The 25177-nt window shown below is 45.4% G+C and overlaps 1 protein-coding gene across 4 annotated transcripts in view; it reads right to left on the reverse strand.

Moving 5' to 3' along the window:
- Positions 1 to 24013, reverse strand: part of LOC144946688 (phosphorylase b kinase regulatory subunit beta-like) — a 146675-nt gene extending 122662 nt beyond the window's left edge. For 3 of the 4 annotated variants that reach the window (XM_078875776.1, XM_078875775.1, XM_078875774.1), the window contains exons 1-2: positions 23839 to 24012; positions 2636 to 2725 (exon numbers count right to left, since the gene is read on the reverse strand). In XM_078875776.1, coding sequence (XP_078731902.1) covers positions 2636 to 2725; positions 23839 to 23887 — 139 coding nt within the window. In that variant the 5' untranslated portion in view covers positions 23888 to 24012. Of the gene's footprint in view, positions 1 to 2635; positions 2726 to 23838 lie in introns of all 4 variants that reach the window. The other variant, XM_078875773.1, reaches the window with a different exon arrangement.
- Positions 24014 to 25177: the final 1164 nt, after the last annotated feature.

A 25177-nucleotide genomic window follows, 5' to 3' on the forward strand; every position in this document is an offset into this window, starting at 1 on the left:
AAATATTAGCACTAGGGAGACAAAGGCATCTGGGCGCAGTGCTTGCCACCCACCCGCTCGAGTACCGTGCCGGCCTTCATAGGTGCACGCTAACAGCACTTGCCCCAAGTCTGTTTAGGCTATCGGGGGTCTTTGTCTTTGTGGTGGTATGCAAAATATGTTAAATGGTGCTTCAAATTGCCAGATGCCCTTAAGGACAGTATATAAACAGAGGCTACTTAAATACAGGATATGGATTGCTATGGATAGGTATACCTTCTACTCTAGTAGCAATGCCTTAATTCTAATGACCACCAGTGCAAGCCAGCCGAGCAGCGTTCCAGAAAAATATCGAGAGAACTGAAGCCCCGGCGATCATGCAAATGTATGTGTGTGCGTTGAACTTCTTTCGCACCGTATGCAGCCAACCGTGCTAATCGGAGGTGCGGATGTGTAAAGGCAAACATTGCGGTGTTCTCATGGTGCAGCGGGAGCAAAGAAGCCTCCGCTGGTGACGGAAGGAACGATGAGAAGAATGATCAGAGCGGGCAGCCTTGTCAGGCACACATGCTTGAGTTATGGCCGCATTTTAAGCGCATGAGACAACCATCGATTTGTCTATTTCCCCCCCCCCCTTCATTTCTCCCTCTCTCTCTGAACCCCCAGTAACTCGGTCATTTAGAGATCACGGAGGAGGATGCGGAGGGGTGAGTAGTTTACCCAGATTTCTGCCGGGGGCTCGTTGTCAAGGCTCCCTGCGCGAGTCTCCCGCTGGACACAGTACCAGTGATTCTAAACTAAAAACAAACTTTTTATTTTACCAGGTAAGGCCCACTGAGCTATGTAGCTCTTTTCAGAAACGACCTGGCCACAAATTATAGCTCAACGCATTAACTTATAATGTGGAAATTTAGGGAAGCCAAATACTTTAAACGCCCGTTTCTAAATGTGGAGGGAAAAACTTGAGGACCCGGAGAAAATCTACCCGACCACAGGGAGAACATGCAAACTCCAAATATACAGCAGGTGTAAGGTTCGGGATCGAACCCACGACCTCATGTATACTTGGCGAGGTAGCTAACATTTCGCTGCCGTGGTGCCTTAAAAAAAGTATGATGCAGACACTGTGCGTGGATGCCGTGCTATAAAAGGTAAAGGTGCATCCTTGCAGTTACCCGCTTGGCTTGACTCTGTATGATGAAAATTAAGTGCTGTAGCTGATCGGCTGACTCCCAGATGGGATTTTTTTGTACTGTGTAGCTATAGCTGATCTTTATAATTTGGTTAAGCCAGTGCATATTATCTTCTATGACATATTGACTGCAAACATTTTGTGACATGTACACTGACAAATAAAATGGAACAAAAGTTGAAATATGCACAGAGATGCGTGGAGAGATGCATGCTGGGAATAACAGTGAGAGATGGAAAGGGGAACGCACGGATCAGAGAGCACAGGGAAGCTAGCGAAATTGTATCGACCGGAATGGAAAGTAAGGCTTGGGCAGGACACATCATTATAGGGAATGATGGTCAGGACATATGACGGAGTAGTAGCCAAAGGATGGAATGCATCTGGGATGCCGTCCTTCGTGGAAATGGAGTAATGAAATCAGCTTGTGTACGGAAGCCAGATAGATTATGGCATCGCAATACCATGAGAGGTGGCGATGATGTGGACAGGCCTTAGATCATGGCCAATGGGGATGATGATGATAGCACATTTAACAAGCAAGTGCAGAAGAACAAACATCACCCGGGTTCTATCACATTTTGGAATGGCATACAAGTGAGGCGCATCTGAAGGGATCAATGAGAAATGAGAATCAATACAGAACATATATACTGCAATAGAGAAGGACTCAAGTGTGGATTCATGAAAACGGAACAAGTAATCAGGTAGAGGGCCCTTTGTCAATCCGTAGCCAGATGAAGGCCTCCCTCCCATGCCGTGTCACCCATGGGAGTTGTTTGACCATACTTCACTACAATAGTGAGTGCGGGCTGGTGAAGGGAGGGGAAGGACCGGTACAGACATCATTCACCAATGATGTTAACCGTTGCTGAGATTTGAACTCAAGTGCCACCGCTCTCCATACCGTGTGTCTTTTGTGCAACAATATAATTATAATTGGTGCAGAAGTATGGGGCAATTAAACAATTATGAAATGCTACTAAGATAATACAGAATGTGCATATTAATCCATTCTCAATGTGCCAAGAATTTGCGTGGGGGGCGGTGGTGGGTGATGGGGCGGTAGTGGCTTGACTACTCGCCACTCACGTTAACTGTGGCCGGGAATCAAACTTAGGCCCTGGGCCTAAACCCGGCGACCTGGGTTCGATTCCCGCTCACAGTCAACACCAGTGATGACTATCTGAACCGGTCCTGGGCCTCGCCCCCCCCCAAGTTCGACTCAGACTCAAATGAGTACCTGGTGTCTGGTGTAGTGTGTAATAAATATCGCCACTCGGGAGACAGAGGCAGCCGGGCGAGGTGCTGGCCACCCACCCACTCGTTTGCCGTGCCAGCCTTCATAGGTGCTCGCTCATGGCACTTGCCATAACAGTATGTTAAAGCTATATGGGGGCTATGTGTCTCTTTTTTGTTTGGTAGGGTGTGTGTTTCACCGGTGTGTGCGCGCGTGTGCTGTACCTTCCCAGTAGTATTTGTCCAGGGACTCCCACAGGCTCTTCTCATGTTTCTCCTCCCGGTCCGTGGCTCTGACAGCGTCGTACACCGACTCTGGGACAAACACATGCGGAGGAGCACGCGTCAACATCCCACGTGCGTGCGTGGCCGGGATGCTCAACCCATAAATTCAGTTCAATGTAATTTATCTAACCCTGCGAGTTCCCTTTGTTGTTGTTGTTGTCAGCCTGTAGCGTCTGGGTCTATGGATCTCAATGTGATTTTATCGGCTTCTATGTCAGTCTATGGGTATCTACGGGTCTCTATGTGAGTCTACGGGTCTTCCTGGGTGTCTATGGGTCTCTGTGTGAGTCTATGGGTCTGTGTAAGAATCTATTGTTGTCAGTATGGTAACTTCCGAATGCTGGACAATGGCCTCCCCCCATTATCACTCCATTCCTTCCTTTCCTCAACTGAACCTTATGGTGGGATACTGGGGTCCCGAATAAACGGAAGTCAGAATCATGATTAACTTATTTATTTTTGGCGACTCCGTCCCACCGCGCACATAAACGCCGCGACCCACCTGGCGCGGATCATTATGTTGTTATGTCGTCCAAGCGCAGCGAGGACGAATGCCATAGTCATAAACAAAACTTTGATAACACTGGTCAACAAAAAAAAAATCCTGGCCTGGACTTTTGCAGCTGTTTTAGACTAATTTTAGTGTGCTGATTCCAAATATGATCTCAGATTTGATCTATCACATCTCATTTTTATGCTATCGGCATACCCCATTTTCATTGATTTTACCTGAAATTAACTCTGTCACTTATGATTGCAAGTTGTTGCGAGTCAGTGACTGCTTTAGTGTTACCTTACAACCGTTGGAATACCTTGTGCCAGAAAAAGTGTGTTGACCAGTGTTATCACATCGTGTAGAGCTCGTCGAGAGGATTAGATTGCCATATCGTTGGCCTTCAACAGACATAAAATTATGTCGCAACGCATTTTATACGAGACCCTGGGGCTTCTGGGACCCCGGGGTCCCGCCATGAGGTTCAACAGCTCCTGGCCCAGTCAGGGCCTCCAAACTCTGCGGTCCCGTTTCACTGCTACCATGTCTTCTGCTGTCTTCCTCTGCCTCCCGTCCCTTCCCTCCATCTCCACTCGGTAGTTAGCTTCGTCTCTCATCTCTCACCAGTTGTTATCATCAGTGTGTTCACACAGCGCACCCGGAATTCATGTCAGACCGAGTGCATTCCGAGAGTGGCAGTCGATCACTACTGTACCATGTTTAAGGCAGTTTGTGAAAATGTGTGTCCGTTCACCTATTGTAACTGTCATTTTCTATAGACGTTCACATATCTGACCTTGTAAGAAATCTGCATACATCTCTGTCCCCAGCCTGTGGTTATGCGACGTTGAAACTGCAACAATATATTCGTAGGTACAACAAGACAAAGATCCCCCCGTATAACCTTAACAGACTGTAGGAGCAAGTGCTTAAGGCCGGCATGGCATACAAGGGGGTGGGTGGCCAGCACCACGCTCGACCGCATTTTTTTGTCCCTAAGTGCCGATGCTTACAAACCACACCAGGTACTAATTTGAGGTTGAGTCGACCTAGGGGAGGCCCAGGACTGGTTCAGATAATCATCACTGGTCTTGACCGTGAGCGGGAATCGAAATCGGGTCGGGGGTTCGTACCGCAACGCGCTAACCACTACACTACCGAATAAGCAGCATACACACACACGGGCACGTGTAAATTGAGCCATGTGCACATTTTACGAGCTCGTGAATGTATTCTGCACCAAACTGCCGCAAGGCAATGATCGGCGTGCAGACGGGTAATGTTGAGGGTCATTTGAGATTTGTAAAAAACAGCAAACAAAAAATATTGCTGAGGTTAAAGGCAAACATGTCAGTGACTTCACTGTTACTGCACATTTTGTTGAGCACCCCAGATGTGAAACCACAAAAAATGCAGATTAATTTCCTTCTCTGTTATATAGCGAGATGGATATAGAGACATACACACACAGAGTATGGTCCACTAGGTATACATATCACATTATTTTGTGAAATCTAACTTTAGACGTGTGAGTTTATAGACACAGTGCAGCATAATGTAATTTTACCAGGTATGGCCCATTGAGCTATATAGCTCTATTTTAGAAGCAACCTCCCCACAAATTATAGCTCAACAAAGTGGCTTATAATGTTGAAATTTATAGCAGCCAAATGCTCTCAACGCATAATTCTGAATGTGGAGGAAAAACTGGAGGAGAAATATCCACACGACCACGGGGAAAACATGTGAACTCCATATATGCAGGCGTCAGCTTATGAATTAAATCTACGACCTCATACATACCAGGAGAGGGAGGTTACATCTCGCCACCATGGCGTCCCTAATAATAGGGACAGAGTGGTGGCAGAGCGATTAGCGCACTCCACTGTGAACCCAGAACAATCTGAGTTTGATTTCCAGCAACCAGTGCCGATTGATACCTGAACCGCTCCTATATGCCGATTCCCCTTCACCCAACCCGTGCCGAGCAAACGTAGTGAACTATGGTCAAAAAGCTCCCGTGAACAACACAGCGTGGGGAGGCCTTGAAGCAGTAGTGGACTGAGAAAAGAGCTGCCATTATTCTTTTCAGAACCATAGACTCCCTATGCTATGAAGCCAGGCACCTGAGTTTGATTCCCAGTCTTGGCTTAAATTCATCATTCACTGTCTCTATGGCCTCTCTATTCAATTGGAGTCCTGTGGTGGCGAGATGTTAACTACCTTACCTCGTATACAGGAGGCCGTGGGTTCTATCCCAACCCTAATGCGTGTATTTTAGGAGTTTGCACGTTTCTCCCAGTGGTCACGTACATTTTTCTCTGGGTCCTCCAGTTTTTTCCTCTACATTTGAGAACATGCGGTTAGAGTATTTGGCTGCTATGAATTTCTCCATGATGAGCCACTTCATTGGGCTATCATTTGTGGCCAGGTCACTTTGGAAATAATGCTATATAGACTTACCTGGTAATATAAAAAACATGTTTGGTTTAATAGGTGAAATTGGTGGCAGCAGTGGTAACACTTGTACCTTAAAACAAGAAGCATCTGGGTTCGATTCTAGACTTGAGCACCATTCTATATGTCGTTAGAATGTTCTTCCCCTGTTTTGAATTGGATTCCTCTGAGATCTCCAGTTTTATCGAAAAGCTAAGAAAACCCAAACATCGTAACTGGTATTGGCCAAAACATCCCAAAAGAAAAATGATCTGAAAATTACTTAAATTGGGTTTACACAGCATCAGCAACATCACCCGCAACTGTGAAAAACCTGGCAGGATCCTCCTGAAAAGGAGTCCTGAGACTCAGTGGGCATTATTATGCCTGTTCTGGCCAAATAGGCGTAATAATGAAATAAATACAATCCGTGATACCTGTAAGATATGTTAGTGTACGATACTTATTTAGCCCAGGTCTCATTTGAAAATTAGACCGTGCGTTCGGTTACGTCTCAATTGCTCGACTAAAACCGTCGATGAAAAACTTTTGTTGAATAATGTATTTACCAAATCATTGAAAACTATCGCGTTGAGGTCAGAAACGGCCACGTTAAATCAACGCCCATGATGCGATCTCGTGTTTTAAAGGGCTGGGCATTCAGGAAGGTGCAAGATAACACACCTACATATACACGCTGGTTCACACTTCTTCATTAAGTACGTGGCATTCACATGTGGGTGGACTACTCATCAAGCAATACAAGAAAATACAAAGATCCCCCCTAAAGCCTTAACAGACTATTAGAGCAAGTGCTGTTGGCAAGTATCACCTATAAAGGCCAGGACAGCACACCATAAGGGGGGCGGGTGGCCAGCACCACGCCCGACCGCCTTTGTCTCCCTAAGTGCCGATGTTTTACATATCGCACCAGCTACTCATTTGATGCTGAGTCGACCTAGGGGAGGCCCAGGACCGGCTCAGATAATTGTCACTGGTGTGTTGGCCGTGAGCGGCAATCGAACTCGGGTCGCCGGGTTCACAGCGTGGCACGCTAACCGCTACACTACCGCTTCCCCTAGCAAGCAAGACACAAACACTCCCCTAGCCACACCACCCTGGCAGAAATTCATTGAGCATTCTCCAGAGCTCCTTCGGTGGTTTACAGTGGTCATCTCTAGAGGGCATACAGCCTTGTGATATGGGGGGGAGGCAGATCGATACACGAAAGCAGGTCCTTCTATAAGACGAGGATTTAGGGCTTCCGCGCTGATATATTATCGGAAGAGAAAAATAATGCTCTATGCTTAATTGAAAGCGAATTCAATTCAATCACTCGTAATAAAAAATAATGGCTTAAAAAAGTTTGTAGCTCCAAGTGTAGTGATCTCTGGCCACCAATGACTACACCTAAAAATATAATCATTCAAATTGATTTTGCACTTAATTTGGATGTATTACAGGGCTAAGAATTAAAAATATCGGGTTGACTGTCATGCAATGAAGATTTCTCTCCATGCCACGTAGGATTTCGCGCATTTCCTCTCCAGCTCTCCCATGTGCTTTCCGGTCGTACCCCCAATGTCCGGCGTTTTGTCTCCACGTGCGTGGGAGCTTCTTTAGGAACTACGTTGACTAGTGAAGAAAATTCCACATTCCCATGGCAGGCGTCAAGGATAAAGTAATGCATTCATTGTAATACATTTCTATTCAGCTTGAACATTTACAGCTTTTTTGCCAATCCATTTCTGCCAGAGCGAATCCCACACTGTGTTCCATCACGGGGTTGACCATACTTCAGTGTGGGCTCGTTCCAGTGACGAGTATAGTGCAGTGGGTGTAATACAGCGGGGAAATGTTAACTACCTCGCATGGTATAAAGGAGGTCGATCCAGACCCTGACCATGCCTGTATATTTGGAGTTTGCATGTCTCTCTCCCCATGGTCGTGTGGGTCTTTCCCTCCACGTTTAAAAAATATGCTTTGAGAGTATTTGGCTGCTATAAATTTCCAAATGATAACACTGATCAACAAAAAAAGAAAACAATTCGTGGCCTGGACTTTTTCAGCTGTTATAGACTAATTTCAGTGTGCTGATTCCAAATTTGATCTCAGATTTGCTCTATCACATCTAATTTTTATGCTATCGGCATACCCCATTTTCAATGATTTTACCCGAAATTAACTCTGTCACTTATGATTGTAAGTTGTTGCGAGTCAGTGACTGCTTCAGTGTTAAAATATGGTGCTGTATTTTTAGGATAGTGTGTTTATAATATCATTTTATGTAGATATCCACATTTATTTAATATTTTTCTTCTGCAGGGTGTGATCTAACAATGGCTACAACATCCGAAATAAGGAAATGCAGTAATGACCCAGATATCTTCTGCTACATCTGTGGCAGCTTCACTTTTCAGGATCAAAGGCACAACACCAATACCTTTGTCAAGAAGGTTTATCTTGCCTACTTTAAAGTACGACTTGGAGACCAAGACAAAAATTGGGCTCCTCACAAAGTGTGTAAAACCTGTGTTGAAACTTTGCGATCATGGTCTAAAAGAAATAATGATAAGCTGAAGTTTGGTGTGCCAATGGTTTGGAGAGAACCTACAAACCATTTGGATAACTGCTACTTCTGCCTTGTCAATGTAAAAGGTTTCAATAATAAAAACAAACAACACTTACAATACCCAGATATCCCATCTGCCAGACGACCAGTTGAGGACTGTGAGGAAATACCTGTGCCTGTATTTACTGAGCTACCAGAGATCGATGTTGAATCCCTCAGTTTACCTGCTTCTACAGATGATGATAATTATGCTCAGATCGAATATATGCCATCTGATGCAGATTGTGATAAAATGTCTCTGTTTAGTCAGCCTGAATTGAATGATCTTGGAAGAGATTTGTATTTGCCAAAGCAGTCTGCTGAATTGTTGGCTTCCAGGCTGCAAGAGAAAGGACTACTCAGACCTGGCACTAGTGTCTCCTTTTATCCTAACAGAGAAGCAGCACTGCGAAAGTACTTCCATTCAGATGGTCAACTTGTTTATTGTAATGATGTTGAAGGGCTTCTTCTCAATATGGGACTGCCCGCATATGATTCAAGTGAATGGAGACTTTTTATTGACAGTAGTAAAAGGAGTTTGAAATGTGTGTTACTTCACAACAGAAATATATATGGTGCAATCCCAATAGGACACTCTGTAAAAATGAATGAAGAGTATGCCAACATCAATATTGTTCTGGATAGATTGGAATACCATGTTCATGGATGGCTAATTTGTGTTGATTTGAAAATGGTTAATTTTCTGCTGGGTCAGGAAGGAGGTCACACCAGATACCCTTGTTTCCTGTGCTACTGGGACAGTAGGGCTACATTAGAATACTGGGTTAAAAAGAACTGGCCACCAAGCCTCAGTTTGATGCCTGGTGACAAGAACATCAAGAATGAGCCTCTGGTTGATAGGAATACAATTGTATTTCCCCCACTGCATATAAAACTTGGGTTAATGAAGCAATTCGTCAAAGCTCTTGATCACACTGGAGACTGCTTCAGCTATATATGTTTAACCTTTTCAAGTCTCAGTGCCAAGAAGAAAAAGGCAGGAATATTTGATGGCCCTCAAATAAGAACACTCATCAGGGATCCACACTTTGTTACAACAATGACTGCGGCAGAGGCTAGAACTTGGAATGCATTCTTTGATGTGGTGCGGAATTTCCTTGGTAACAGGAAAGCGGACAACTATCGAGAGATTGTAGAGGAGCTGCTCTTGAGTTGCCAAGCACTTGGATGTAGAATGAGCATCAAGGTTCACTACTTACATAGTCATTTGGCCCAGATTCCAGAGAACATGGGTCACGTGAGCGAAGAGCAAGGTGAACGCTTTCATCAAGACATTAAAGTTATGGAAGAACGTTACCAAGGCCGATGGGACTCAAACATGATGGCAGATTACTGCTGGTCCTTGATGAGAGACATTCGACAAGATGTAAATCGGAGATCGTCAAAGAAGAGGTCGTTTATGCAGATGCAACATCACTATAGTGAATGACCTTAATGTACATATTTTTGTTATCTTCACAATTCAATTCTTACATGGTAATATGCATTCACTCACATTGATATGCAGTCACTCTCACAACTTTGTACTACGGCTCATTAAATGTTTGTTTCATTATTATTGTATATTGTACCTTATCTTATTCTTGTATGGATGTCTGTTTAGCTATTCGTATATGAGCATAAATTTGCTCTTTTTATTGAAAATGCAATATTTGATATCTCAAAAACCTGATGTGATAGACAAAAACTGATGCCAGATTTGGAATCAGCACCCCAAAATTACCTTAAAACCGTTGGAATAACTTATGCCAGAAAAAGTGTGTTGACCAGTGTATAATCCACTTTGTTGAGCTTTCATTGGTTGCCAGATTGCTTCTGAAAAAGAGCTGTATAGCTCAGTGAGCCTTACCTGCTAAAATAAAAAGTTTCGTTTAGTTGGTAAAACAATGGCTTGTTACTGCACTGCCCACCTTGTAGCCCCTCACAGCAGCCCATAACGACCGTGTGGTCTTCCTTAAGCTATCCAGGCTCCAGCTTAGCTTCTGAGATGTGACGAGATCAGGCGTATCTCAGACGATCTCCAGCACACTATATGCATACATTCACCCACAAAAGGCTCACCGAGCCTCATGACTTGTTTTCAGGAGGTTCCTGCTTAAAACATAGAGTGAAAGGTGCGTCTCACAATGGGGGAAATATGGTAATTCATACCTTTACAACAGCAGGGCCTGGAGCCTGCAGACTCCATCATCTGGCATAAGATTGATTATATGTTCCTAAGAGGTTCTCTCACCTTTAGCCAACATTAACCTCTCATTTAAATGTAACACTTTAGCACCCCCACTGCTTAATTTCAACGTTTAGACTCTGACAGGGTGTTTTGCGCTAATCCTCTTTGTATGTTTTCATCTTTGCTAATAAATCATGGTTATCATCAGCCATGCTTAATCTACTGTTGAATTTACCACCACCTCTCATGTTCCTTCGATATTATTACATTAATCATCTTATTTCTTATCTTATTTATATTCATAAAGCACCTTCACTCAAAGCGCTTGACATAAATTACAAAAGTGTGACAGAATGGAAGGCTTTAGATGACAGGGGCGTGCAAGGATTGAGGAATGAGTGACCGCTATAGAGGGGTACTTAGGGGTCATGAAAGGGTAGGGGAGGGATGGGAAGGAGTGGAGAGGCGAGGGGAGGAAAGAGGAAGAGAATGGGCAATAGGCCAGAGGTGAGGCTTTAAGACAGGTATATAATTAAGTTAAGGAGGAGGACTGCTTGATGTACAGGGGAAGTTGATTGTAGTGGAGGGGTGCAAGAAGGGAGAAGGACCAAGAACGGGATTGGGCACAGGGAGGAGGGACAGAGAGAAGATTGAGAACGAAGAGGATGAGAGGGGACATCTTCTTGTCGTATGGCTGATGTAGATGCAGAGCAACAGCTGCAATTTCACATTTGGGTGTTCGAGCCAGATAACTGAATCAGAAACAGCGGAGTGTATCGCTGTGATGTCTCCTTGATATTTGTGGATTGTGCATCGCATCGTCAAACGTTGTACGGTCTGTTCTGATTGACCACAGTCGCACCCTGGATAGTTTTATTTATTTATTTTACATTTGTGCATCACGTATCCGCATCTGCCATGGTTTGCGGATGCGGTTTAGGGTGGGCCATGAGCTTTGTGGGAGATCAAACCCATGATTCATAGAGGGGAAATAGGAGATAAGAGAGGTAAGATAATCCACCTGGCACCTGCACATGAAGCGAGTTCATCGCTCCATTTCCTCAGTGTGCGTACAAACTCGAACGCATTCCATTCTGAACAAGCAGACGAGTGAGTGCCACGACAGAAATCCGCATGTGTGCAGGTACCAGCTGGCAGGTGGTTGGCTGATATGTGAGCATGAGTAGTGTAGGGTGCTTGGGGAGGCGTTCATCCAGAAGTGGACGGATCATTGCACGGGATGATGATGCTGGTGATGATGTGATGACGTGCAGGAAGTTTAATGAAATCCACAGGCCTGTGTTGTTAGTAAATGTATCTTGATTGGATTACAGCAGGCAGAGCGCCATGGTGGCGATATGTTAACTACCTCGCCTGTTATATAGGAGGTCGTGGTCGACCCCAACCCTGACGACTGTATAGTTGGAGTTTCCATGTTCTCCCCGTAATTGCATAGATTTTTCTCCGGGTCCTCCAGTTTTTCCCTTCAAATTTAGAAACATGGAATTAGCGTATTTGGTTGCTAGAAATTGCCACATAAGCCACTTCATTTAACTATAATTTGTGGCAAAGTCGCTTCTGAAAAAGAGCTATACAGGTGGGTGGGCCTTATCTGATAAAATAGAAATAATAGTAATAATGGTGGCCATGTCATGGGTGTGGCGGACGTATCCTTGTCCTCTCCTGAATATTTTTTGTAAAATGTACAATTTGAAGGTTTATGAATTTGGACTCGTGAAACTGTTTTAATTAAAGATACAATCGTGTTGCGTTGCACCGAGAATAATGGGCAACGTTTTTGGCTGTCAGAGAGAATTATGCGTGAAAGGATAAATGAAGAATGAGTGATGGAAGGACAGTTGGCCTGCACCAGGAGTTGCGTAAATCTCTCCGTCTCTGCGGATGCACGATCAACTAACTTCATTAACCCCGTCTTGTCTAATCGCCGTCAAAGTTGCGCACCCCAAACATCGTGCCAGAGTTAGCAGCAAAATACAGCCTACAAGGGGGGCTCATAGAGTTCATAATCGCCATGTCAGAGCACGGCGCCAATGCTTGTTGAGATCCTGAGTTGAGCCACCCATGATGAAAACCAGGTTATGCAAATGTAATAAACTGTATTCTTACATACAAAGTAAAGCCCTTTGTCAATTCACCACATGCTGTATTGGTCATGGTCATGGTGTTTGAACATACTTCACCATAATAGCCAGTGTGAGTTGTTGAAGAGGAGAGGAAGACCAGGATCGGCGCAGTTATCACCCCCCCCCCCCCCCCAAATTTTAGCCAAAACCTGGATTTAAACTCAGGTTATCGAGTTAATACTGGTAGGAACCACCTGGTACCACCAGCCCACAGGGGATTATTGTGTCCATCCATCCGTCGTGCATCCAAAAATGGGAGGGGTGGGGCTGGGTGGAGAGGGGAGGGTGGGGAGGGGCTGGGTGGGGAGGGGGGGGGAGGGGCTGGGTGGGGAGGGTGGGGCTGGGTGGGGGGTGGGAGGGGTGGGGCTGGGTGGGGAGGGGCTGGTCACCTCGTGGTGCCCTTATAAAACTCAACCTTTAACCTACTCATGCCAGCTTGTGCCCGCCCTCACAGTCGGCCATATTTGCAGAATACACCACGCCGCCGTTGACCCTGGCCATTGACCGAGCAACCCAACGTTGCTACCAGCTCCCTCCGCAGGAATGTGTTATCGCAATGCGCTCATTGTTGTGCCACCACTCTCCCACCGCCACCCACAATTAACTTCAGAAATCAATTAAAGATCTACACATTCCATTAAACTCGCTGGTCTTCACCATAACAATCATAATCATCATCGTCAGTCACGATCTATCCAATGCTGGCTGAAAGCCTTGGGGATCTTGTCACAGTGCGATGATTTATTCCACGTTATAACGCAAATAATATACAAGCGACGTTTTGGGTAATGGCGCTTCTTCGTAGCAGAAAGAGAGATCAGGGAGATTGGGTGAATAATGGACGCTGCGTCTTACGCCATTGGGACCCTGATAAGAAATTGTATTTTAGCTAGGTTTCTAGGGATAAAATATTTAAAACATTCTGGATGCATTCTTAAAATGTGATTTCTCTCAGGGCTCCATAGTGTAGTGTATAGAGCAGTCTCTATTCATCTCTCAATCTCTGGGGCTCATCAATCTCCCTGTTATTGATGAATAATGATAAACAATTTGTGACTCTATCTGGCTTGAAAGTGCTACGATTAGACTGCATTATTAATTATTCGACGGTCAGGAGTTAAACAATGTTATGTGTGTCTCTTAGCTACATCTAGATATTTAGTGAGTGTCTCTTAGCTACATCTAGACATGTGTGTGTCTCTTAGCTACATCTAGACATGTAGTGAGTGCCTCTTAGCCACATCTAGACATGTAGTGAGTGTCTCTTAGCTACATCTAGACATGTGTGTGTCTCTTAGCTACATCTAGACATGTAGTTAGTGTCTCTTAGCTACATCTAGACATGTAGTGAGTGCCTCTTAGCCACATCTAGACATGGAGTGGGTGTCTCTTAGCTACATCTAGACATGTAGTGAGTGTCTCTTAGCTACATCTAGACATGTAGTGAGTGTCTCTTAGCCACATTTAGACATGTAGTGGGTGTCTCTTAGCTACATCTAGACATGTAGTGGGTGTCTCTTAGCTACATCTAGACATGTAGTGAGTGTCTCTTAGTCACATCTAGACATGTAGTGGGTGTCTCTTAGCTACATCTAGACATGTAGTGGGTGTCTCTTAGCTACATCTAGACATGTAGTGGGTGTCTCTTAGCCACATCTAGACATGTTGTTAGTGTCTCTTAGCCACATCTAGACATGTAGTGAGTGTCTCTTAGCTACATCTAGACATGTAGTGAGTGTCTCTTAGCCACATTTAGACATGTAGTGGGTGTCTCTTAGCTACATCTAGACATGTAGTGGGTGTCTCTTAGCTACATCTAGACATGTAGTGAGTGTCTCTTAGTCACATCTAGACATGTAGTGGGTGTCTCTTAGCTACATCTAGACATGTAGTGAGTGTCTCTTAGCTACATCTAGATATGTAGTGAGTGTCTCTTAGCTACATCTAGACATGTAGTGAGTGTCTCTTAGCTACATCTAGACATGTAGTGAGTGTCTCTCTTAGCCACACGCAGTAGCTGCGCCCCTACTCTGCTGACTGACATTTCTTCATAATATGATGAAATACATCTCTTTGTGGCACATATTACTTTCATAGCATGAATTCATGAATCATGAATCCTCTGAATCAATCTCACCACCGCTGCTGCCACTACTCGCACAGATAAATAAACAACACATGTTCGTAATAAAAGTTGTAAAAGTTTGAAGGCAGCATACATTACTATACACGCATTACAAACACCCATGTGGATATTTATTACGTATTGTGTTTGGATCGGCCATGATTGCAATGCAGGATGTCTGTTAGTAATCCACGGAGCGGGGGAGTTGGGGAGTCTGTGGCTCAAAAACACTTATGAAACGCCGACCTTCAAGACAGCAAGTTGCCTGGAGGAGGAGCTACATTAAGTATGCTGCTAAAAACCCTATCGGCATGGTTTTTTTAGTGTTATTCTCCCAAAAGTGCGAGTGTTCTCCAGTCGTCTCAGATTTTTCCCGCACGCAATAACAAACTAAATCCAACAATGAATTAGCCAAACACATGCGTCGGAATCCACCTGAAAATAAAGTATTCACGATCACGGTCAAGGGGTCATCATCGTCTCCAATTCAGTACCCACCCCCAATCGCTTCCTTCCACTAGAACGGGGGTAGGCAACCAAAAAGACAAGAGCCATTTTTTTTATTCTGTAAAAAAAAAAACCTCAATATTACAAGAGCTGCAATGCAATTTGAATACGAGATGGTGGTCCTTAATAAGTAACGTCACGAAGCAGTCCTTAAAGAGCCGTACACGGCTCCAGAGCGGCAGGTTGCTGATCCCTGTTACAAAGCCTTTTGATATGGACTGCTATTACAGTGTCTCTGGATTTGGCTAGAGGTCTTCCCCTTGTCACACAGTCGACTTGTAGGACCACTCTTTGAGTATCACCACCACAACCTAGTTTTGGATCCTACCTTCGGTTGCCAACCTCTGTGTACCACTCCAAGGTCTGTCTTTGTGACGTGCCCTCCATATCATGCACACTTGCTCCACCTATGCATCCCATGTGTCTGCCTTAATCTACGACGCTCTCTTGCAGCATTCCCTACTGAACTTCCAATTTGTTTACTTTATCCTGCCTTGAAATTACCAGGGCCTATTCGCAAAGAACAGAAGCTAAACCATGTAATGATGTATCCCTTCTTCACTGTGACTCGATGAAAGGTCATGGTTTAGACTCACGATTCGTTTAAAAAATCGATTAATTATTGTCTTGCGTTCTATTAGCTTAATGTCAATAGCATTTTATTCATAGACTTTTGTCAATCCACTGCTGGATGAAGGCCTTGTAATGTTGTGTCGGTTATGGCAGTTGACAATCTTCACGATTGTCAATGCAGGTTGGTGAGGGATGGGCGGGAGAGTGCCCAGCACTGGCTCAAATATCACTCTCCACAGATGTTAGCCATGGCTGAGAATCCAACTTAGGTTCGCTGGGTTCATAGTGCAGGGCGGAAACCACTGCTCCACCTCCGAAGAGGACATTAAAGAAATTCACATAAATACGAAGTCATCGATTGTGGATTGAAGGGAAGGACTGGAACGTGTTCGCTAGGGAGTGATGAACTCGGTTGATGTGCAGGTGCTTGTGGTTTGGGGAGGCCTTCATCCAACGGTGGATTGAGCATGGCCGATAACGATTATATGCTTCGTGTAAGTTGACCTCTCTGATCCATATAGTAACGCAGATATCGATCCTGCCTACAACAGTCGCAGTACTTTCCATAACATTAAATCACTGTGCATCATGCAATTGCGATTCATACTGCGATATAAATATTTTTAGATAATCATATTCATTCCTAGATTTGTGTTACATATAGCAGTTAATAAATAAAAAAACTGAATTACCAGAATCAAGCAAAACACTTAAATCCATAGTAAACGATTATATCAAATTGTGAATGGGTGATGGTCAATTAGCGCAAACTAATTCAGACAGATCTGGGTGACTCGGCAGGGGCTTATGTCGTTTAGAAACGTGCGTTTAGATAATTTTGCTGCTATAAATGTCCACGTGATAAGCCACTTCGTTGAGCTATCATTTGTGGCCAAGTCGCTTCTGAAAAATAAGCTATTAGCTCAGTGGTCTTTACTTGGTAAGATAAAACATTGTTTAGTTTTATTCGTATATATTCAAAAGTGATTTTCTTCCCTTTCCAATACTATGCACTCATATAGTGTTCGTGTATTGATTGTTGTTGTAACGTTTTATAGCTCATCGGATTCCTCAAGTATGTATAAATATTCTGATTCTAATGTCTATCTCAGGAAACAGTCAGTATCAACTTAGTCTTGGGTTCAACCCTTGTGTTCCCTCTCTGCTTCTTTGGACAACTGACAGACCACGTTTTGATAGGGGTTTATAGGTAATTGACAGGGAGACCAGTCTCTGATGAGGCCTCTCAACAGACAGAGCAGTCTCTGATGGGATCTTTAGGCAACAGATTAACACTGGTATATGATGGGGTCTTTGACAATTGATTTGCCGACTCGCTGAATGGATCATTAGATAACATATGGAAAGACTGGCCTTTTATGGGAATTTGAGTCAATAAAATACACTAGTGTCCTATTGGGTGTTTAGAATACAGACCAATGTTCGGCGATGTCCTTAGACATTACGAAACATTTCACAGCACTGCTCGATGAAGGGAGGAAGAGGGGGGGATGCCAAGGCCGGTTCAGATATCACTCCCCACTGATGTTAGCCAGACTAACCGGGAGGTTGGCTTGGCAGCCCAGTGCACAAACCACTGAACCGCCACCCACTGACCTCTATGCGATAAGAGTTTTACAAAGTGTTACAGTATCTGATAGGATCTTTAATCACTTATCATTAACAGACTAATCTATGGTGGTTTTTGATATATGTGACTGACAGCTCAGTCTATCCTTATTAGCACCACCTAGTCTCAATTAACACCACTTAATCAACACCACTAATGAACACCGCTTACAACCGACGATCGTAAGTGGTGGGTACGCTTGCCACCTGTTCAGGGTTTCCCAGGGTCGTTATCTTGTTAGGCTGCTTTCCTGGGGAACCTCTACGTCTTCCCTGTAATGTTACATTACATTCCTAGGACATCATAATAATGACATGAATGCGCCACTCAAGGCAATGCATTTTACATGCAGCTCTCACCTCTTTTGGTATTTTAAGATACTCTCTCCACTCTTCTGTCCAAGTCAAACCCGGATAGGTGGCAACCCTGCTGGGTTCGACCCGGACAGTTCAGGACTTGGCGTCTGTGTTCGGTGGCAATTATTGATTTGTACCGAGGTCTGATACCGGCGTTGTCGAATTGCACTTTGTGACAGTATTGTGCACAGTTTTGATAGTACACCCAATGCTGAGAAATGTCTGGGTTTTGGTCTAGAGCGGAACAAGTGGTGGCCCTATTGCCACATGATGTCCCGGATTTAGTTTTTATACCTCTGAGGTGGCAACCCCAGGAGGGGTTTAGGAATGGACGTCGTGTAAAAATGATCTGGGGGAGAGAGGGGAGATGGATAAGTTAGGGGGAGAGACACTGAGAGAGACACACGGGGAGAGATATTGAGAGAAAGGAGATGGAGTGAAGGGGAGAGACACTGAGAGAGACACACGGGAGAAACACTGAGAGAGGGGAGATGGAGTGAAGGGGAGAGACACTGAGAGAGACACACGGGGAGAGATATTGAGAGAAAGGAGATGGAGTGAAGGGGAGAGACACTGAGAGAGACACACGGGGAGAGACACTGAGAGAGAGGAGATGGAGTGAAGGGGAGAGACACTGAGAGAGACACACGAGGAGAGACACTGAAAGGAGATGGAGAAGTGAAGGGGAGAGACACACGGGGAGATACACTGAAAGAGGATACACTGAGAGAGAGGAGATGAAGGAGTGAAGTCGAGAGACACTGAGAGAGGAGACACTGTGAAATATTTAATAAAAAAATAGGGGGGGGGGGTTACATGAAGCAAAGCATAAAAAAACGAAATGATGAACGAAGCAAAGTGCCGACTACACCGAGCATCTTCTTGTTTCCTCTGATCGTAAAAGAGAGAGGAGTGGTTCCCAACTCGGGCTCTGGTGAAACCAGAGCTGCCGCGTACAGTGGGAGGCCGGCAGTGGCGCGGCAACCAGAAACAAAAACAAGCCAAAAAGAAACATTCTTAACAATGATACGTACTTTTATTGTTTTATATTTGTATTATTGTATTATTTCCCTTCTACGTGACTTTACCGAAAGAACCGAGAATATAATTATACGTACATTATAAAGTTTGTTAAGCAAGTCAACAGCTTGTTGTGCATCTAACTTTATTATGAAACTGGCGTTGGTGGGGAGCATGTTGGGGCTGAGCGGTGTAGGGGTCACGTAGAGGACGGACGAGGGGTCACGTGGAGGACGAGGGGTCACGTGGAGGACGAGGGGTCACGTGGAGGGCGAGGGGTCGCGTGGAGGATGAGGGGTCACGTGGAGGGCGAGGGGTCACGTGGAGGGCGAGGGGTCACGTGGAGGACGAGAGGTCACGTGGAGGACGAGGGGTCACGTAGAGGGCGAGGGGTCACGTGGATGACGAGGAGTCACGTAGAGGGCGAGGGGTCACGTGGAGGACGAGGGGTCACGCTCGCAGGGATAAGGAGCGAGGGGGTCCCGGCAATAGAAGTGGATCGGGGGTCGGGGAGGCGACCCCAGTGGCGGGGAAGAGGCGAGATGTTTATAGCGAGGGATGGGGAGACAAAGGAGGAGATTCGGGAGAAGAGGCCTTTCTCAGAATGAGAATGTTAATCCTGGAGGAATCCGATGAGCTATAAAGCTCTTTCACAGAAACCGCAAAGATCCGTGTTGGTGCCCCTTTCACAATGACATGTTTAGATTGTGTACTGTACTGATTAAGTGGTTGCCTTGGACGGCATTTGTGGTCATGTTGATGCTTTTATTATAATGCAGATTATAATTATTTGCAGGCCTTTCTCGATCCACTGCCAGATGGTTTCTCCACCACGCCGTGTCGGCCGTGTGGGCTTTATTTCACCATACTTCACCACGCTGGTCAGTGCGGATCGGTTAAGGGATCAGGTTCCCGGGACTGGTTCGGATAAAAAAAGATCCTGTCGTACAAGCACCACTTGCTGTGCTTGAAATCGCGGACAAGTTCCTGCGGAGACGGAACACTTAACGAGAAACGACGGAACAGCTCAGTAAACACGCAACGTCGCGGGTTCCATGCGAGCCCTGCACATCCCGTGAGCAGAGGGGGGTGACGGGTTTCCGTGGCAACTATCGGCATTGTATACTGTACACTGGAGTGTATAATTACACGACGTAACACGATTTTTGTTCCTGGGTAGTAAGTGTCATTTTCTAATTGCTTTGCCCTCAAAAGAATGAAAGATGGCTATTATTCCCCACAAACTTTGCTTTTGTGACCGGGACTTTATGTGAAGGAATGACACAAATGCACACGTTTTCTCATTGAACATAGGTAAATTTAAAAATATCACTGTCCTGGTCACAAAAGCAAAGTTTGTGGAGAATAATAGCCATTTTCTTTACTTTCGAGGCATAAGCAATTAGAAAATAACACTTACTACCCAGGAACAAAAAACATGTTTTTGTTACACAGTGTTATCAGCTCATACACGGGTATCACTGCCTCATTGATGTTAGCCGTGGCCAGGAACCCAACAACTCAGGTGGCTGGGTTTATAGTGCAGTGTGCCAACCACTGCACCACCGCTCCATCATAATTCAAGAATATACGATGTTGCATACTTTATTGCAATGCCTTGGCTTTCCGACCACCGCAAGTACTGGAATCTACTTTGTAAAGATCATTTACAATTTTTACTATTTGTTATTTTACCAGGTAGAGCCCACTTAGATTTTTTCGAAGTGACCTTGCCACAAATGATAGCTCAACGAATTGGCTGATATCATGTGGAAATGTATAGCAGCCAAATCATATGGACGCGTGTTGATTATAAATGTGGAGGGAAAAACCAGAAGACCCGGAGAAAAATTCACGTGACCACGTGGAGAGAGACACGCAAACTCCAAATATACAGCTGGCGTCAGGGTCTGGATCAGGATCGAACCCACGACCTCCTGTATACCAGGGCGAGAAAAACAACATCTCGCCACCGTGGCGACCCTGGGTGGTACTCGTAACTATTGTCGGTCCTGAATCCGTTTGTGGAAATTCCACATTCGTATGATGGTGGCCAGTCCATCCATCCGCAAGACAGCCACATTGTAGACCCCCCCCCCCCGATGATCGGCTGAGTTTAACCCTGACCAGGGTTTGAACTCTTAACAACCTTCCAATTGTGATTCAATCACCTCATCAACAGTGCCGCCCATCTGGCAAAATGAAGACTGTACCCTGAATCTAAATCAAGATAAAAAAAATAATTTGGCTTACACAACAATACACAGAGACAAAACCACTGCCGCTGCTATTACAACAACATGAGTGCACGCTATGTTTACACACTACAAACAACAGCATTCCTTGGCGTTGCTCTCATTTTTAACAAAGTGTCCCACCACAACGAAAGTATTGAAACAAGTTCGCCACTGATGATTCGGTGGCTGGGAATTTAAGTCGACGGGTCGATGGTGGAGTGCGCTAACCCGTGCGCCACCGCTCTCCCACTTGGTAACCCAGATTCAATTTCTGGCCACAAATAACATGGAATGGCATGTGTTGTCTGAATCGGCTCTGGGCCTCCTCTAGGTTCGCTCAGTCTTAAATGAATACCTGGTTTATTGTGTGATCAGTACTCGGGGTGCAAAGGCATCCTGGCCATGGTGTTAGTCGCACCGAGCCCCCTGTGTGACGATGCAACCATAATAGGTGCTCGCTAAGGGGCAATCCATTTAGTACGTACGCATGGAGGGGGGAGTGGGGTTAACCCAAACGCGTACGCTTGCGTATGGAGGTTTACTGACAATGGACGTACGCATAGGAAAAGGAGGGGGGGTGAAGCCTCGATAATAATGATTTGTCTACATTGGCCTTCAAATGAGTTAGATAGTCCGGCGGTGGACTATCTGTTTGCTTAAATACGTTAATAGTATTAATCCTTGATCGTTTCTGTGTGGATTAAATATCGGCCGTTCTCTAGGATTCGGGGGGGGGGGGGGGTGTAAAAAGTACGCGTGCGTACAGGGAGGGGGGTCGAGTTTTGACAGATTTTTGCGTACGTACTCAATGGACGGCCCCTAACAGCACTTACCCCTATGACCCCCACCCCCAACCACCACAACTGGGTTCTGTTGCTCCCTGGCACCCAAATGTCGTGGCGAAAACATCTCCGATCTCATGTGCCAAGAAACTGCCGGTGACGAATGTGACCTTCACACGATATTACCGCTCGCGCGCGCACACACACTGCATTTTTCACCTGGGCCATGTTTTATTCAAGCCCTTTGCATCACCACCGTTCGCCGATGTTAATTTCTCGTCGTCTGCAAAAGCCAAACGTCATTGGGATGGTCGGGTGGCTCTGTGTGCTGCAAGAGTTGTGGGGGTTGTGAGTTCAAGTCCCGGCCAGAGTATTGACTCAGCAACAGCTGCTGCATTAGGAGCAGTCGCTAGCAGCAAAGTTACCAACATCATCAGCAGCAGCAACATCAATATCATCGTCAAAAAGTGCTGAGCTTGTGATAGCAGTGCTATGGTTGCAGCAATGGTGAATACTGCAGTAATAATGTACATGGCTCAGCCCTTTTGTCAAGCTATGCGAGTTGTGGCGGTAATTCGACTATACTTTACCATGCATTGTGATTGCTGGTTCGAATAGGGGGATAAAATGTTGCAGCATCGTGCAGTACAACAATGGATATCGCTGCCCTGCCCTCTACCGACAACGTAGCCCCACAGCAGCCGACAGTACCTGTGTTTTGCATTATGGTCACCCATCCAAGCACTCTCCGGGCTGAACCTTGCTTAGCTTATGAGATCTGACCAGATCAGGCAGGAATCTGATCTGGCTTTCTAAATCGGTTATCCCAATGTCTGGTCCTATGCCGGATCAGTTCCTGTTTCCATAGCGCTCCCGAAACATTCAGAATACCCTCGAGTTTAGAGCGGTGTTTCTCAAACTTTGTTTGGCCCACGGAAAACCACCCAGCCTCCCGTCCCTGCTGACAAAACGCATTCACTTCTCTGTAAATGCCACTATCACAACATTATTCATATTACTGGAACGTACAAACTTTTCTTTTAAACGCGGTTGTAAGGTGTTTTTTTGCGGTGGCATTTAGATCTTATGATTAGGGTAGTTAAATTAGTATAGTTTACCTCACTTCATTTTTAAGAAAAATATCATGAGTAAAATATTCGTTAATTTCTAAAACAAAAGTGTTAAACGTCATTTTTTCCGGATCAACTTGCGGTTTGCATCACAGCCCGCGAACCACCTGGAGGAATGTCCGGACCACTCATCAGCGGTTTAGGGGCTACAGTCTGAGATCTACTGATCTACAATACTTGGATGTAAGGGCGGAGTGGTGGTATAGTGGTTAGCATACTGCGCAATGATGAATGATGACCCCAGCTACTTGAGTTTAATTCCACAGCTAATATCCGCTGCGAATAATATCTCAACTGGTCCTGCTTCCTGCCTTCACCAACACGGCCTGACCAGCGTGGTGAAGTATGGTCAAACAACCTCATGGCCGACACGGCATGGGGAGGCCATCATTGTATCAGTGGATCAATGAAGAACAGTCAGTTATTGTTCGTGATGCCATTTGTTTGACGCCCTCTACTTACTCAAGAAAGCCTCACTCGAGTCTCATGGCTGCTTTTCAAGAGAGTTCTGCAACACTGGGAAGCTTGACCAATCCACTTAACGATTGGCACGAGGAAGTAATACAAGAGTATCCGGACAAACCCCATCACGCAAACAGGAGGGTAACAGTGAAACTTCGCACCTCCTGGCCAGTTACGCAGCAGCCTAAGCATGATTTTCGCACTCAAGTCTCCCAATTCAAGTACTAACCGCGGGCTCAACTCCGCTTAACCTCCGAGGCGTGTGCGTGTGTGTGCAGAGACCGGGCGCGTTCAAAGTTATGATCTGGTTTCACTCAATACAAACACTGTCCTGTGCATACAAACACACAAGACCTGTAAATCAAAGTGGCCCCTTGCGCTAGAGCCAGAATCAGCAGCAGAAGATTCGTGTGCTGCCCGCGCAAGAGACGCGTGCCATCTCCCACCTGATCTCTTGTATCTGGCCCTGTGACGTTCAGCAACGTGATCATCCATAGCTGCGGCCGTTCGCTGTCCACTTGCTCTCACTTTACTCTCTTCCTCCCTCTCTCTCTCAGTCTCTCGCTCGCTCTCCCACCCACACTCCACGTACAAGCCCTTCTCCCACCCCCTACCACGCTGTCTGCCCCCACTCCCCTCCCACCAGACCCCTCCCAACACACAACGAGCCTTCTCTCTGTCGCCCACAGCTATTTAAAGGCAACGCCATCTCAGCAGCTGCTATTTCAATTCCACCCCCCCTCCCTAAAAAAGTCTCCGGGTTTTGAGTTTCCTCAGCCGCGTGGGTGGCTCGGGGTATAAACTAACTTGCCGCAGGGCCTGGGACAAGGATCAAGTTCACAACCGAATGTATTGGACTTGAAGAATAAACAGCAGCGCAGGCGGCAAGGCTATGGCCACGTCGAATGTAAGGTTTGACATGAGATTAAATCTTGATTTAAAATGCCTTCTTGCTAAAGTGAGAATTGAGGCGGTGCTCATCGCCTGTTGACAGTCCCGAGCCAGCGGTGGAAATGCCACAGAGGACAACCACTTTTAACTTCCAAATAAAGTGGTACTCATTTGATCAACCCCGGAGTGATTATGGGCTCAATCGACCCTACTGACCAGTATTTTAACCCACAACCTTCCGATTGCGAGGTGCTGTCAGTACCCACTGAGCCACCTGGCTGGTTGAAATGAGACAAATTTTATTTTATCAACAACAGCAGCCATGGTCAATCCAGTGCTGGATTAAGGCCTCCCCGAGCCACAGTCACCTCTGAATATCCTGAGATATACTAATCCACGCAGCACCTGCACATGAATAGATTTAAAGTGGACAACATGGTCTTTAACAAAAAGAGAATTGAACAAAGGCTGAATGTTGCAATTACAGTTCAACAAAAGCAACCACGTGGTCGGAGAGCCGAAGTGAAGGTCCCTTCGTAGCAGTAACGCCTCTGTATAGAGCAGCTAGCTGGGTGGTCACCACCCTAGGCTGTATCTGGTGAAGGGGCAGTTAACCCCTTTGTGTTACGTGTTACAAATAAATGTGTTGCCTCTAAAAAGGACAACGTCTGCGACTCAATTGGACTCACTACAAATACACAAAGCCACTTCACAACGTATTGGAGCCAGAGTTTAAATGATACATTAAAATATAAAAGTTAACATCCTCCTGCCCAGTGACACTTCCATAAAGACGCCACTATCTCCCATCCACGATTTTTCCAAACGCCCCGCGTGAAGATATTTACTCATGCCAGATAACATTTATTCGTGAAAATACTGTTACTCCTAAAG

This window comes from Lampetra fluviatilis, chromosome 42 (genome assembly GCF_964198595.1).
Source record: "Lampetra fluviatilis chromosome 42, kcLamFluv1.1, whole genome shotgun sequence".
Taxonomy (NCBI): domain Eukaryota; kingdom Metazoa; phylum Chordata; class Hyperoartia; order Petromyzontiformes; family Petromyzontidae; genus Lampetra; species Lampetra fluviatilis.